Raw genomic sequence first — 17,722 nt, forward strand, 5'->3', positions numbered from 1 at the left:
AGGCATGCAGGTACACGACGCATGCGCTCGTTGCGATATGCGCGCAAACTACTAGTGTCTACAAAAAAACTGACCTTATTTAAACACGCTTCATACATGTCTCTTCCAGTTCGTCCTGTCCATCCACAGCTGATGATCTACTTTTTGCTGCCAATTTACATCACATTTTACAAGATCTTGAGAAATTTGCTTACCCCAACCATCATGCGATCTCCCTCTTGGGATCCTAATTAGAGCCATCCTTCTCATGTCTATAACATCGTAATTAATTCTAAGTTTTCCAATAGCCTTGTGTCCAATCCAAGTTGTTACTGGATATTGTCATTCCTTATTTTGTCTCCTTTTTTGGAGACAAGAACGAAGGAACTTAATTTCGTAGCCTTGTAGGTGCCTTTTTGCATATCTAGTCAATGTTGCTGCTTCTAGTCCATATGTTCTGTACAGTGTGGTAATCACAACCAGTCATTATCAAAGGTTGGATTGAATATTCCCTTGTTAATATATCTGAAAGGTATAGATCTTCTGTTCATCTAACCTGCAAAAACATGTATAACTAGATAAGACTTTTAATATATTTTTTATTTACTTTAAATGTTTTAGGACTCTAGTGGCACAATGGGCCTCACAGTGAAAGGTATTGAGAAGGTACCTCTGGAGATGTTACCAGGTATTAATGTGGTAAAGATAGCTTCAGGTGCAGATCATCTTGTGATGTTAAGCAATGAGGGGCACCTGTACACATGTGGCTGCGGTGAGCAGGGTCAGTTGGGACGAGTTCCTGAGCGAGGTGCTAATCGAGCTTGCAGACAGGGTATGGGTGAGTATGAAAAAAAGTTCCCATGATGCCACATCAGAGAGGAAAATATGAATTTTCATCACTTATGATAGACTCTTTACTGGTTTTCAAAAATACTTGTGTATCTTTCAGCATTGTTTTATTTAATTAAGGTCATTGAAATTTCTTTTGCTCTAATCCAAAATTTATATCAGCATGATAAATCTTCGGCGAATATTTCATACCTACCAACTCTTCCGATTTACGCGAGAACCTTCCATTTCTTAACTCATTTTCAGATTTATTTTTACGTCTGGTTTGAGGTCCACTCAGCTTACGTGATTACAATTGAGGAGCTATCTGACGGTGAGATAGCGGCCCCGGTCTACAAAGCCAAGAATAATGGCTGAAAGGATCCGTCGTGCTGACCACACAGTACCTCGTAATCTGCAGGCCTCCGGGCTGAGCAGCGGTCGCTTGGTAGACCATGGCCTTTAAGGGCGATTGTGCCATGGGGTTTGGCTTTATAACCTCCAGTACGGTCAATGCTATTTCCCTATGATAAAGGATAAATTCTTTTGTGCTTGTGTAAATAATGCAACCTGATTTTCAAGTGTATTTATTTGTGACTTATTTCTCGAGTGTTTCGTCCGTTGCCTTCGTGTATCGTGTTTCCCGTTCACGACAGCAGCGTGCATGCTTTATACAGCTGGGGATTCGGTACGGCAATCGTCCTGCAAGCAAGAGAGGCTAGCGCGCGCTAGCGACTCAGTTAATTGAAACGAAAGAATGAGTTTCTTGTTGTGTGGCTCGCGTACTGTAATTGTTTTTGTGCGTAGTTTCGTTGGTGTTGTAGGTCATGTGTTTTTTCTTGCGTTTTGTGCTCCCCCCCCCTTCAGAGTTGTATATTAATAATGTATGGGACATATTGAATTGTTTTGTTTGTGGTAGTTTCTCGTATTTCAGTACATAATTTTAATAAGTAAAATGTATTTCAGGGAATTGTGTCGATGGCAGTTTCTGGCATTTGCTCTTTTCTTTATGGCCAAAAAATATAACAAACATTATCTCCAAGTGTTCAGAGATACGTATAAATTTTCTTTCACTTCACCTTGTAATAAAGGAAACTATTATGCATTTCGTTGCGTGTGTTGGTGTGACATAATTATTATTATTTGTGTGTGTCATAAATGAGAATGATTAGGTAGATTTTCTTGTAACAGTTTTAATGTTTTCTTAGTTTAAGATTTTAAATTTAATGGTCAATTTGCGTTGTAACTGTAGATATGGATGCCTTTTATCCTGACCTTTTTTCACCTAGTCCGGGGTGCAATATATGTGATGAAATCAAAGAATTAAAAATCATCCTATTTTTTATTTGTAAAAGTTGGCAGGTATGATATTTTGTTGGAAAGATTATGTTTATTGTTATTAACATAGTCAAGTCTCATTGGTATGAACACCTCGTATATTTGATGTCAGCTGCACAAAGCCCGTGGAGTATGTCAGGTGTCGAGAGTTGGCATGGTAATTGTGCAGAGGCAACCACCCACTAGGACTAAGTACTGTACATTTCCAGCTGGGTCTCATTTGCCATTAATCTCATTCCTACTGTCTGGGAAAGATCAGCATCTTCATCTTTAAATAATAATGTCCTTGTAGAATAGAATATTGATGTGAAACATGTAATAAAGTATGCTGCTCTAAAGTATTGAGAAGAGGTACTTTTTGCAGGTCAAAATTTTTGAAGCCGTGTTCTGACTGTGATTAAACTTGTAGCAATTACATATACAGGGTGTCTGAAAATAAGTTACGGAAATTGTACGAGGACATTGTGTTCTGAAACGAAAATCGATCTGTGGCGTTTATTTTCTCCTAGTGAAAGCTGACAAGAAAATCGGTAAAGAAATGTAAGTTCAATCGTGAGCAGCTTCTGTGTCAGTCTATGCAGCCTGTAGCCGGCCAAGCTGTCTTGCTTGATTAATGTTGCGTGGTCACTTGCTTGATTAATGTTGCGCGTTGCACTACCGGAGTGTAGTGGCGTATCACTGCTCATGTGCAGCCTTGCTAGTACTGGTGGCATATCACTGAGCAACATATCATCATGGCTGGATAATGTAGCGTCTTTATTCTCATTATTATTATCATGCGCTAAGGTATCCTGAACCAACTGGCGTACAAAACTAGAATACTAGTAGTAAAACTCTTGCTGGTTTCGGGTGAGCACAGTGCGTTGGTTTTATAAAGAATGTCCGTAAACACAGTATATTTTGTGCATGTCAAATTTGCCACACTACAAAATAATTATTGAAATGACGTACACATGTAACGTAACTTATATAATAAAAGTAAACATTGCAAGCACGTCCTGTGGTATTGACAGGTATTAAAGGCTAAGTTTAGAACGGAATATCCTAGGATATAGGCTAATAAAACTAAGTCATAAGCAAATGTGTACGTCATTTTTGTGTTTTGGTAGCTGTAAATCAGAAATGTATGCCACGATTAATGCCGAATATCTTTACATAATTTAGATTTCCTGACGTAACAGGCTGGGCCTTCCCTGCTCGACTTTAGAGACCTTAGACCATTGAAGAGATATGTTTAGGTGTTAGTATTAGCAAAAATTATCAGAATCCCTTCTAGCGAATGGAGAACAGACACGAGCATGTGACTAAGCAATGCAGAGTATCAGCTGTTTTCATGTGTTGTGCAGCTGCCAAGCAATATAATAGTGTGTATTGCATCACTCAACACATGGAGGGGAGGGGAGTGAACAAGCTTATTTTCAGACATGTCGGGGCATCAAGAAAGATATAAATTTAAAGCATAATTTCTTGTAAGTTTTTTGACTTTGTGCCCTGCGACGTAGTGCACTGAATTTGCAACAGAATGTTAGCAGTGAGGAGTATTAATATTAGTAGTCACTGTTTCCATGAACATTCTCTTTGGAGGAGCTCTGTAATGGACTGCATTGAAACTGGAGGAGTCTCCCCCTAACAGTATAGTGCTAAAAGAAGAGTGGTGAAAAGATAAAACATGGATACCATGAAAAGTGCAACCTTCACACGTTTTTGTAAACTATCAAAAAATAGTGGTATATTTAACTATAGGAACAATACATATTATAAATGACCATATCTAGTGATGAATATATTTCTAAAAATAATTACATTTAAAGTTTAGATGCAATTTTTGAGGTTTCAAAATGAAAAAAGTAGAATTTGTAACAATATTAATGCTAGATTTTGTCTTTTTTCTCTAATTATGATACTAGTGTGCACTTAATAATAAATAATATTAATAATTCATAATATTAAATGATAATAATAAATATACAAGGAGTTTCAGAATAATTATTTTTAAGATGTCATTAAATTTGTTCATAAGCTCTAATAATTAATTTAGTCACTTAAACAGTCTTACTTAATTTGTCCTTATATACTGTTATCTCCTTTAATCTGTTAAGCATTTAGTCAATTTTGCTGAGTTATAATGTTTTCTGTCAACTATGTAACACCCGTTTCAGAATAGTAAAATAACAAGAAAAACACTGATTGTCCTTTTTTTAAATTGGATGTTTATTTTATCTAGAGTTTCTTTGGTCTGCAATAAAAGTTGCAAGTTTCTGTTAACGGTCATTTCACAGAGTTTATTGATTTTCACCATCTACCTCAATACCTGTAACACCTGTTACAGTGTGATTTTTAATATTTAAAATACTGTGGAAAGTTTCATTTCAGAAAATACAGTAATACTCCATAGGACACACAAAAGTAAGAGCTATCTTTTGCAATTGATGAGATTTTGATCAATTGTTATATCATTCTCCTAATTTTTTTTTTTTTATCTGTTCAACTGTAACAGCCGTTACAGTGGAATGTACTGGGTGAGTTGGCCATGTGATTAGGAGCACGCACCTGTGAGCTCGCATCTGGGAGATAGTGGGTTCAAACCCCACTGTCGGCAGCACTGAAGATGGTTTTCCATGGTTTCCCATTTTCACACCAGGCAAATGCTGGGACGGTACCTTAATTGAGGCCATGGCCGCTTCCTTCCCATCCCTAGGCCTTTCCTATCCCATCGTCGCCATAAGACCTATCTGCGTCGGTGCAACGTAAAGCAAATAACAAAAACAATGGAATGCCTGAAAACGACGTGGAGTGCTTTGGTACACTGCCTTGCCCAGAGACTTGAAAAAGGGAATGAATGATGATGGTGAAGAAGAAGAAACAATGTCGCTGTAAGATCGAGCAGTTGAAATGACCTTAAATAAATGATTTAAAATAGTCAATTTTTTGTGAACACAAAAAAGAAATTAAGCATAATCATGTGGATTAAACACACTGAATAGAAAGGCTAGTTTAGGGGCCTTTTCAGTTACCAGTCTGTTGCAAAGCTTTAATGAACTAAACCGAATGAAGAAAAATTGTTTCTACACTAACTGAAGGGGAAAAATTGTTTCTACACTAACTGAAGCGCTTCAGCAATTCTTTTTAGCTCTTTCACCATTCATGAGCTTAAACATTTGAAATCACTGGTTCACTGAAAGTGATTCTTGAAATGGTAGGAACTTTACTATCAGTAGAAGGGAACCAGATCTGGGTTTTGATCTTACAAAATCAAGTCCCAATTTATTTCATTTCCACTTAGTTGCAGCAGTTCAGTGTTATTGATTTGCTTTTGGTCAAGTTTGTAAGCAAGAAAATGAAACTGAAATCAGAATAAGTTGGACTGAATGCTGGATGCGTGTTTTTAAATATGAAGACAAGGATTCCACCAGTTAAAACACAAAAGTCCCAAATATTAGTGGGTATCAAGTTCCCTACAGACGATGAACAATGTACTCAGCTACAAAAAGTAAGGAGACGCCTACTTACAATGTTATTGAAGAGGATATTTAGGAGGTAGCCATTTTCTCTTTGTAGATCCAAAGTTGTATCAAGGTGAAGATTTAGATAATTTGGTTCTGGAACAACAAGAGGCTGTTGATGCTGATGGAGTGGGAGACCCAATTTTGAGGTCAGAGTTTGACAGAGCTGTGAGTGACCTAAATAGGAACAAAGCCCCTGGAATTGATGACATTCCCTCTGAATTACTGACTGCCTTAGGAGAAACCAGCATGGCAAGGTTATTCCATTTAGTGTGTAAAATGTATGAGACAGGAGAAGTTCCATCCGATTTTCGGAAGAATGTTGTTATACCTATTCCCATGAAAGCCGGTGCTGACAGATGTGAAAACTATTGCACCATTAGTTTACTATCTCATGCCTGCAAAATTTTAACACGTATTATTTACAGAAGAATGGAAAAACAAGTTGAAACTGAGTTGGGAGAAGATTAATTTGGCTTCAGAAGAAATGTAGGAGCACGTGAAGCAATCCTGACTTTACGTCTGATCTTAGAGGATCGAATCAAGAAGGACAAGCCCACGTACATGGCATTCGTAGATCTAGAAAAGACATTTGATAATGATAATGTTGATTGGACCAAGCTATTTAAGATTCTGAAGGTGATTGGGATCAGATACTGAGAACGAAGAATTATCCACAATCTGTATAAAAATCAGTCTGCAGTGATAAGAATCGGGGGCTTTGAAAAAGAAGCAGCAATCCAGAAAGGAGTGAGGTAAGGCTACAGTTTGTCCCCCCTCCTTTTCAATGTTTACATAGAACAGGCAGTAAAGGAAGTCAAAGAGGAATTTGGAAAGGGAATCACAATCCAAGGAGAGGGAATCAAAACCTTCAGATTTGCCGATGATTTTGTTATTTTATCTGAGACTGCAGAAGATCTCGAGAAGCTGCTGAATGGTATGGACGAAGTCTTGGGTAAGGAGGACAAGATGAAAATAAATAAATCCAAAACAAAAGTAATGGAGTGCAGTCGAACGAAGACAGGTGATGCAGGAAATATTAAATTAAGAAATGAAGTCTTAAAGGAAGTAGATGAATACTGTTACTTGGGTAGTAAAGTAACTAATGATGGCAGAAGTAAGGTGGACATAAAATGCAGATTAGCGCAAGCAAGGAAGAGCTTTCTTAAGAAAAGGAATTTGCTCACTTCAAACATTGATATAGGAATTAGAAAGATGTTTTTGAAGACTTTCGTGTGGAGCATGGCATTGTATGGAAGTGAAACATGGACGTTAACTAGCTCAGAAAGAAAGAGAATAGAAGCTTTTGAAATGTGGTGTTACAGAAGAATGCTGAAGGTGAGATGGATAGATCGAATCACAAATGAAGAGATACTGAATCGAATTGGCAAGAGGAGATCGATTTGGCTAAATTTGACGAGAAGAGATAGAATGATAAGACACGTCTTAAGACAGCCAGGACTTGTTCAGTTGGTTTTTGGCATAGGTGGTAAGAACGGTAGGGGTAGACCAAGGTATGAATATGACAAGCAGATGTAGGTTGCACTAGTTGCGTAGATATTAAAAGGTTAGCCCAGGATAGGGTGGTATGGAGAGCTGCCTCAAACCAGTCTATGGACTGATGATTCAAACATCATCATATCCAAAGCACTCAAATTACACAGTTTATTTGCTTACAAGATCAGTTTAGCATAAAGGTTATGCATTAGTGGACCATTCCATTAGGAGGCTGCCATTTTCCCTTCTGAGATCTAAAGCTCTCAGTGACACAGATCTGTTATAGCATAGAGGTTATACATCATTACATTACTAATGAGCTTTGTTTGCACAGAAGAGGCGCTGACGAATTAATTGCCTTCAGTCTAATACCTTTTGCCTACAATCTGAGTTCTGTTTTTGTTATAATAAGCTCGTTGTGCAATGTCCTAATCACTTCAGTGACAGTTTTGTGGAAGAAATTTCTGTGGAAGAGTAAATATCATCCTGATAAATGGCTGAGACTTGTATCTTGTCTGACAAACATTTCTGCCAACACTTCTGAATCGTGAACGTCCTCTCTCTCTTCCTTAACGATTAAAGATAATCCTCCCTGTTCTAACTCAAATATTAATTTATTAAAATCAGGAATTGCAGAATGGAAAAGGATATTTGAAGAAAATATGGATGACAACTTTCAGAAAGAGTACATGAATTTGTGCTATTCCTTGTCCAAGCTATTGATGTACTTCCTAGACCTAAGCACCCTGCTTGCAGGTATTACCGTGTTTACTCGCATATCAGCCGCACCCCTAATTTTTGGACCAAGTCTTCACATACATTTTTGCGCTTATTAAGAGCCGCCAATCCAATTCTTGGGCTTGTTGCAAGAATGTGTGTCTGCAGTAACAAGCGGAAGGGTCCACTTCCATGCTCAGTCGGAACTCAACCATTTGGAGTTTCTTAGTAAATATTTCTCATGGAAAGTTAACAGTTACACGGCATCATTCAAGCTAAACATGGTGAAATTCGCAGAAGACAATTATAACAGAGCAGATTGCTGTTCATGGAAAACAAATGAGAATTTGGAGAAAACAGCAAGTTGTACTTCATGGCCCAAAACAGGGCAAGTTCCTGGGTGTTGAGGAAGCATTACTGGAGTGGTTGGGAGAGATGCAGAGCAGCGGCTGCAGTGTTTCTCACGAAAGGTTACAACTAGAAGCATGGGAAAATGCGCTCTCATGATATTCCGGAAAGATACCCAAGATAAGTTGTGGGTGGGATACTCGGTTTATGCAGCGTTATAACCTGTCACTGCAGCGGAAAACGTATTTGTGCCTAAAATGCCTAACAACCGCTCTGATAAAATTACAGAGTTTCACAGGCATTTGACCAGGTTAAGGCAAGAGAACTTGTATCTCCTCTTGCAGATCGGTAATAGTGATCAAACTCCTGTGTTTTTTTACATGCCAAGGAACAGTAATGTTTTTGAAAAGGGTGTGGCAAGTGTTCTAATAATTTAAAACTGCGAGCAATGAAAGGTTACGAACTACTTCGATGCCTCTGTGCAGGTGTTCCACTGCAGCATCTGCCAATAAATGTTATTCCAGGCATGTGCTCATGTTTACAGTAGGACTGGTTTTCCTGGTGAAAAAATTAATAGCTATACAACCTTTTCTGTTCATATCTTATCAGATGAGAACCCAACTTAGTTCCATATTTGTTGCACTTAGCTATACAGCCTTTTCTGTTCCCAATTTTTATCTCATCAAATGGGAGCCAAACTAAGTGTAAGTCCTTTTTCTTAACACTCTTCTTACTTTGTTGGTTCAAAACTATGACACAACAAAAGCAACAAGAATATGAACTAGTACAACTGTCACTGGCTGGATATCGTTGCCATAAGACCTATCTGTGTCGGTGCAACGTAAAGCCACTAGTAAAAAAAAAAAACTATCTGGATACTAGTCTAACAGTGGAGAAGTGCCAATCAGTAAACTGTTCAAATAGTCGAAATTTAAACAATTTTAACTGTTCCAATAATGGAATTGGAAAGTAGTACCTAAATATAGCAGGAATTTAAAAAAATGGAAAACCACAGTGGTTCTTAACCCCCCCAGCATGTGCAGCGCAACAATGAGCCTGCTGGTATGCTGCTATCACAGCGTGTACAGTGCAGTGGTGCACCCTGACATTTGAAATGCGCACTTTGTGGATTTCATAATAGTTATTTGCTTTATCGTACGATGGCAGGTAGAGGCAACTTTTGGCTATACTTCGAGCTATCTATTTTTGCCAACAGATGTCGCATATATTTCCAGTCATTTATTTTTAAAAAATCTGCACACATGCTTCATATTTGTTTGTAAACATCGTGGGTCCTGCCAGAGTTGTTTCGTGACAGCCGGGCTGAGTGGCTCAGACGGTTAAGGTGCTGGCCTTCTGACCCCAACTTCGCAGGTTCAATCCTGGCTCAGTCCGGTGGTATTTGAAGGGGCTCAAATACGTCAGCCTCGTGTCGGTAGATTTACTGGCACGTAAAAAGAACTCCTGCGGGACTAAGTTTCGGCACCTCGGCGTCTCTGAAAACCGTAAAAGTGTAGTTAGTGGGACGTAAAACAAATAACATTATTATTGTTTCGTGACACAGAAATAGCTAATTTACTTGTAAATAATGGTGGGGAAAGTAATTCACAGTGTGAGAGTAATACAGACGATGAGTTTGCTATAACTTCCAGTGAAGATAGTGACGCTGTTATTTATGATGATACACCAAGAAATGCGATCATCAGGTTAACATGTTTATAATATATGTAATATGTTATTGTGCCTTCTTTTATATTTTTTCGCCAGCCTGTTTGAAAATTATAGCGATATTCATTCGATACCGCACTCAGCATTGCGAGTCGGCTAGAAACAAAGCATGCTGTGGGTGCAGCCTGGAGTTTAACAATGTTGCGCTTGAGAGGTTAAGAAGCAATTGATCTAACACAATCAACCCAGCAAAAGGTCAGTGAGGATATCCAACTCATCATCATCATTCCGTGTTCAGTCAGCATTTCCAAAATGTGGCAACTCCAATGGCGTTATTGTTCGCCTCGAACAGGTCCTGTGTAGTGCAGGGTTGTTCTAGTAGAGGACAGATGAGTAGGTGGTTCAGATCTTGTGTTACACCACATTCGCAGGATGCGTTTCCATCACCTGGGAGTATGCCCCATTTTTGCATGTTGGTCTTGCGAAGAGGGACGCCCACCCCAAGACTGTTAAGTGATCTCCAAATAGGGTAGGGCAGGTCATTTCCTGGAGCTAGCTCTTCCTTTGCAGGGGTATCAGACAGCAGCATGCTCTTCCACCTGGTTATGCGGTTAGACTCCGATGTTCCTACCAGTGGTTGAGTCCTGGTGATGAAGCTCTTTCTCGACTTCAGTCAACAGACTACAGCCTGGAGATCATGCAGTGGATGGCGAGAATCATTAGTCTCTTTCGTCCTCTCTGCATAAGCAGCAACAGCCCTTCTGATAGTTTGGGGAGCTATTCCAACAATCAGGTAGATTTTGTCAACTAGAGTGGGTTTCAGACATCCCGACAAGATTCGTACGGTCTTGTTGATTGCAATGTCAACTTGCTTGGTGTGAGTGGATGCACTCCACACAGGTGAAGCATACTCTGCAGCGGACACAAACAAAGCAAGAGCAGAGGTTCTCAGGACGCGAGGGCTTGCTCCCCAGGTGGTGGCTGTGAGCTTTCTCAAAATATTGTTCCGTGAACTAACTTTCAGCCTGGTGTTGTTACAATGTTTCTTGAAGGACAGTGTTCGGTCAAGAGCAACACCTAGATACACAGGTGTTGGACAACGTTCAAGTCGTTTGCCTTGCCTTGTAATGTCCTGTTCCCGCCAAGCTTCTCTATTCCTTAAGTGAAATGCGCACACCTGAGTCTTGTTGGGATTTGGCTTTAGATGATTGCCTTCATTGTAAGAGCCAACAGTATCTAGTGCAGAAATCAACTTTCCCTCCACCTCTTCAAATGTCTTACCTTGGGCAACCACTGCAGTGTCGTCGGCATAGATGAAAAGCCTGGTATGTTCCGTTATGGGCTGTTCATTAGTGTAAATATTAAAGAGCACAGGGGCTAGTTCACTGCCTTGAGGTAAACCGTTCTTTTGTATCCGTCTGCTCTTCTTACCATGGGTCAGCCTCAAAAAGATCTTTGTAATGGTTCATCAGCTGTTTGCTGTCATCAGTCAGTCCTGGTATGTAACTTGTTCTACAACCTCGTGGAATGGTCTTTCTAGAGGCTGTCTGGATGCATTTGGCAAATGCCTCGTACATCTCAGGTTGTGGTGGGATCTTCACAACTTCTGTATCAAGCTCGTTGGTTTCTTTCCCATCGGCCTTCTGAAAATTAAACCTTTGCTTGAAAGGTATCTCCTCTGGCACTACCATGGCATTCACTTTGCAGATTACAGGTCTATGTTTGGTAGATGGGATGAGCTTACCCATCATCTTCACACAACTCCCAGCAACTTTTGATGACACAAAAATATTGTCAGGGTTGTAGCCTCTCTTCCACCGACTACTATTGAAGGATGCTGGTAGCTTTGGATCATGAATTAGATGATCATGATTCTCTGCCCAGGTTTCCAGTTTATCTCCATTGGTATCTGAATCTGGGGATCCCCAAGATGTGCTTCGGCAGTTGTAATCGCCAAGGATGAAATTTACGCCCTGGTACTTAAAGTTAGTAGGTTCTTCAAACATGAAGTCAACATTAGGAGGCTTGCATATAGAAGTAATGCTAAAGTGTGGCGTATATGCAGAAAGAATATCGATGTCATCGCTTTCAGTCAGGGAGGTTGATGTGATATTTAGGTTTGGTCTGGTGAAAATGGCACTCCGTATTTATCATGGGGTCTTTCCAGAACAAGCTCCATGCCTGCAATTTTGGATCGATGGCTGTTGTAGCCCCGGTGGGTCTCTTGCACTAGAAGGATATCACTTTTACATTCCTTACACAAATCAGCCAATAACGTCTCTTTGGCACACAAAAAACCATCGATATTTATCGAGACTAACAAGTGGTCTTAAAAAAAGGCCCTTTAGGAGGATTACTACTTCTGTGTTGACCGGCAGTGAAAGAATCCGCGCTGCTAATTTGCAATGTTGCCCAGGGTGCGCCCGGTTGTACTGATTTTTCATAGCGTAATTTATACAATCTTCGGGGAGGCTTCTTCCTTGCACCCCATATCCAACTTACAAATGGGAAATGTTTCCTGGACCTATACTCAGGGATGGTCCCTCACGTCTTTCACATAGGCCATGTCAAAATTGAGCGTGGGCTTCAGTATGTTAATATTACAGTAAGAAGTCCATTATAGCGAGAATACATACATACATTCATCATTATAGATCATCATGCCTTTCAGCGTTCAGTCTCCAAGCCTCTGTGGATTTGCTAAATGTCGCCACAATCCTTTATTTGCAGCTAGTTCTGTGGCCTCATTTAGTTCTATACCTGTGGCGTCTAGTATCAAAACCGGCCAAGTCACTCAAGGTATGTGTCTGTTAGGTCATCAGCCCAGAGGCTGGTTGGATCCTCAAATAGCACTACCAAAGGTTATGCGGATATAAGGAAACCCCGAAAACCAATGGCAGCACCAAAATGAGGCATACTAGGCAAGATGAGGAGTGAGGTAGGTTGCCATTGCTTTCCTCACTGGGTCAGAAAGTACTATTGCAGCACGACTGACCCTATGAGCAACACCTTTCATAACACTCAGATGCACTAGTCGTGCTCTGAATGTCATTACTCAGCACTACCCATACCCCAGCAGCTTCCATATTGTCACAGCCATGGATGTTCACTGGGACTTCGGTGGAAGCTACACTTTACTCTGGCCTGTGCCAAGAGATGGATGCAAAAGTACTGTATCCATCAAGAAATGACAGCAGGCAGACTCAAGGTATATTTTTCAATATTGATGAAAAACCTGTAGAGACAAAGCAATGATTGTTAGGAAAGATTTTTTTTTCACAGTTATATCCTTAATGGCTTAATATTTAAATTCCACTGTTTTGAGAAATCTAACTCATAATTAACCCATTTTTTTGTTAATTTAAATTTTGACTTGGCCGTTTTTGTTGCAATTTTGTACAATTTCAGTCTGTTTTTGTAAAACTGTATTCTTTTTAAATTCCAAACTCTTGTGAAAAAAGGCAATTAAATGAAAATAAATTGACATTTTAATTACTTTTCTTTATTGCAATTTAAAAAAAGCATTTCAGCATAAATGAGATAATAATAAACGAAGAGGAACATCATAAAGCTGAGGAGAATACAAAATAGGACTTCTCTTACCAAAAGTTTATAGTTTACTTAGATCTTGAACACAGTAAAATAAAATGATCATAAATAATAGTCACTTATATTAATAGAACCATTAAGATAGGCACTGTTCAAACGTACTAAGTAATATTGTTGTTGAAAGTCTTCAATTTACCGAGCTCGATAGCTGCAGTCGCTTAAGTGCGGCCAGTATCCAGTATTCGGGAGATAGTAGGTTCGAACCCCACTGTCGGCAGCCCTGAAAATGGTTTTCCGTGGTTTCCCATTTTCACACCAGGCAAATGCTGGGGCTGTACCTTAATTAAGGCCACGGCCGCTTCCTTCCCACTCCTAGCCCTTTCCTGTCCCATCGTCGCCGTAAGACCTATCTGTGTCAGTGCGACGTAAAACAACTAGCAAAAAAAAAAGTCTTCAATTTGCTCTCATTTATAATACAATATCATGCATTTCTCGTGGACTATTGTTGCAGACTTCAGAGACGGTTTTGGAACTCTCATGACCAACGAAAGCTGTTTCACTTGCTAATATTACAGTTTTATAAAACTGCAGTGCTGGAAGACCTTGCCATGTTGGGCCAAAGTGGTTCTGCAGGAGACTTTTTAAGTCTTCTGTTTTAAAGGCAGGAAGAGTAATTCCTTTGATCACTGTTTGAGGTGTTATTTGAGCCAGCGATTTTCCTCTTTTACACAGGCTTTGGTACTTCCCAAGATCATTATTGTAAAATACCTCACCTTTTACACGAACAGAATTTTGTGCCTTCTCCGTTTTCTTCATAATAATACTTTTGGTTTTAGCTAATGGAAAATGCCATTGAGAAGGAGGCTTCAACACATCAGCAGCCTGTGATTTCCAATCATTGAACTCACAAGCCACACCCAGATGAAAAACAGTTCCATGATTAGATAATATCTCTTCATATTCATCAGGGTCTGTAAGGATGTCATGCCTCCTAACTTTTTCAATTCTCCCAAAGACACGGTCTGGAAGTAAAAATGAATGGCCTACAATTGGGAAAATTATCTGTATTTCTGTGACCGAGTCAGCAGCATTAGTCAGAAACCAATTTCAGACCATTCCTACAACGGTGCTGTTCTTATTTTGACCAGCACATCCATCTGCTACTAGCCGAAGAGTGGTAATTCCATTGAAGTCAGTATTGTTTAGACGATGATATAAAGCTGATGCAATGGCATTGGAATTCTTTGCAAACTCTGTTTCATTCCAGGAATAAATAAATACATTTTCCTTAGTCATTGATGCTCTTGAATGGCCTTGAACTATTGTGAAATTGTACACTGACAGTTGCCTGCTGTAATATACTGCTTGGTCTGGGATACGGGGCAGAGAAAAATTCTTCTGGCAATCAAAAGAGAAAATCAGTAAACCAGCTTTATTCTCCCTCAAAAGGCTATAAAATGCTTTAGCCCTAGCACTGTGAATTTTTTTCTCTGAGATCAAGGTGTTTCTCTTTTCTGCGTCAGTCTCTGTCTTCAGTATTTCTTCAAACTGCAAACATTTTGAGCATGCATCGGTTCTGGGTGTTCCAAATCCAATATTAAATCTGGTATTGAAAATGTTTCTGAAGGAACTTTCCTTCACTTTTAGCTCTGTAGCTGCTTGTACATTATACATTCGCCACATCTTCTTGATATTCAGGTCACTACTTACATAAACACGGTCCGATGATTTAGACCTAGGCCTACAGTAGTGCGACTCAATACATTTAAACATCTTTATAAACGTGATGACCGAATTCTGCCTGGAAATGTATTTATTTTCCTTCCTGTTTCCACCCCTGTTTTCTTTCGGCGAAGTTCCTGTGGTAAGGAATCTTCTAGCAACACCTTGAATTCGATGTTTCCCTAAGCCTAATATATCCATGAAAGCTTCCCTGCAGACTTGAACTTTGTAGTTCGATTTTCCCACATAATATTTCAGAGATAATGACTTCGGTGTCCGATCTCCTTGTCTTGGACGATGTTTGATGACTCGAGAAGTCTCTAAATATTTCAAGATAAAAGAGTCTTGTTTCAACTTGTCACTAGATGCATAGAACTGTTCGTGGAATATTCTTGCGTCTTGCATTGTCAAAGACTTGCATTTGAACGTTCCTTTCACAGGATGGTTACATGAAGGAAGTTTAGGGGGCCCACTTGCAGAATACCTGTGGCAGAAGATTAATTTTTAATTTCTGACGCTATATTATTATTATTATTATTATTATTATTATTATTATTATTATTATTATTATTATTATTATTGCTATGGTTTTTAATGTGAGTTAGAACACACACTCACACAAACATGCATAGTTAGATCATCTTATTTTCTTCTCAAATGTGCTCATTTGAATTCTTTCTTAATCTCGAAAAATGAAACACAGAAACCCATATTTTAGGTTTGACAGCTCTGCAAGGCTAATTTCTGAAAATACATCAACCTAACTGCTTCAAGAATCGAACGAGAAACTTCGATAATCTGTAGTAAAATTAAATGAAATATTATACTTACCGCTCTCGCTTTCGTTGTTGTGATTTCCACTGTGACGTATCTCTTGTTCTCTTTCTTGCACTTGATCTGGGGGTTTCATTTATTGATGTTTCCATTATGTGGCACAAGGTATGAAAGTAAATTTTTCAGTTCACCACTCAGAACAATATCCACGTTACAGCACACAATAATGACAAAATACGAACACACCGGAAATAGGATTGCTTTGGCGCCAATGTCGGTAAGAAGCCCGCGAATACGTAAATCAGTGTTGCAAACGCACAAAAAACAAAATATTATGACTTCAAAGAATATACATTACAAGGAATGATTTTGCCTACTGATATTATCACATTGCTGCTTAATGTAACAACACAAGGTTCCAGACAATAATGCTGCATCATAAAGATTGTCGCTCGTTCCTTGACCTGGTCGGTTTTGAATTCACTGCCTGCATGACTTGGCCGATTCTGTTGCACGATCGAGAATTCAGTGCTCTATAACATGAAGACATGGACGATTTTAAAGCATATTCTTGTTTCACCTGATAGTGCTATACTTCTACTTCAAATTGATAACCTTAACTCATTTTCGTAAATTTCGTGACTTGGCCGGTTTTGATACTAGACGCCTCACCTCTCTTTAAATTGTTAGAAACTGAGTCTAACCATCATCATCTTGGTCTCCCTCTACTTCTCCTACCCTCCATAACAGAGTCCATTATTCTCCTAGGTAACCTATCCTACTATATTCGCCCCACATGACCCCACCACCAAAGCCGGTTTATGCGTTCAGCTTTATCTATCGAATAGAATTCCTAACTTAGTCATAATCTCCTCATTCATAGTGCCTTCCTGCCATTGTTCTCACCTGTTTGTACCAGCAATTATTCTTGCTACTTTCATGTCTGTTACTTCTAACGTATGAATAAGATATCATGAGTCCATCCAGCTTTCACTCCCCTAAAGCAAAGTTGGTCTGAAAACAAACTGATGTAAAGAGTTTCATCCGGGAGCTGACTTCCTTCTTACAGAATACTGTTGATCACAACTGTGAGCTCACTGAATTTGCTTTACTGCACCTTGATTCAATCTCTCTCTCTATATTACTCATTCTGGGAGAACTTACATCCTGAATACTTGAAATTTTCTACATGTTCCAGCTTTGTATCACCAATCTGACATCCAATTCTCTTGGATTTCTTACCTACTGACATCACTTTAGTCCTCAAAAGGCTAATTTTCATACCATGCTCATTGCACCTATTTTCAAGCTCAAGATATTATACTGCAAGCTTTTGGCACAATTAAAACCAAGTCGTCAGCATAGGCCAGACTGCTTCCTATATTTCCACCTACTCAATCCATCCCTGCCACTTTATACCTTTCAGCAGATGAACCATGTAAACTACGAACAACAAAGGTGAAAGATTACAGCCTTGTCTAACCCCTGTAAGTACCCTGAACCAAGAACTCATTCTACCATCAATTGTCAATGCAGTCCAATTGTCAACATAAAAGCCTTTGATTTTAATAATCTACCCTTTATCCCATAGTCCCCCAGTACTCGGTACCCTTTCATATGCTTTCTCTAGATATATGGAAAAAACGCAACTGTCTAGTCTCGTAGCATTTTTCAATTGCCTGGTGCATAATAAAAATTTGATCCTGATAGCCGTTCTGAGGTCTGAAACCACACTGGTTTTCATTCGACTTCCTCTCAACCACTGATCGCATCCTCCCTTCCAAGATACCAGTGAATAC

The 17,722-nt window shown here is 39.3% G+C and overlaps 1 protein-coding gene across 3 annotated transcripts in view; it reads left to right on the forward strand.

Moving 5' to 3' along the window:
- Positions 1 to 17,722, forward strand: part of Rcc1 (Regulator of chromosome condensation 1) — a 151,140-nt gene that overhangs the window by 52,428 nt on the left and 80,990 nt on the right. For all 3 annotated transcript variants that reach the window (XM_067151373.2, XM_067151372.2, XM_067151371.2), the window contains exon 5: positions 601 to 817. In XM_067151373.2, the coding sequence (XP_067007474.2) occupies positions 601 to 817 (217 nt within the window). The remainder of the gene's footprint in view (positions 1 to 600; positions 818 to 17,722) is intronic.

This window comes from Anabrus simplex, chromosome 7, assembly GCF_040414725.1.
Source record: "Anabrus simplex isolate iqAnaSimp1 chromosome 7, ASM4041472v1, whole genome shotgun sequence".
Lineage (NCBI taxonomy): Eukaryota > Metazoa > Arthropoda > Insecta > Orthoptera > Tettigoniidae > Anabrus > Anabrus simplex.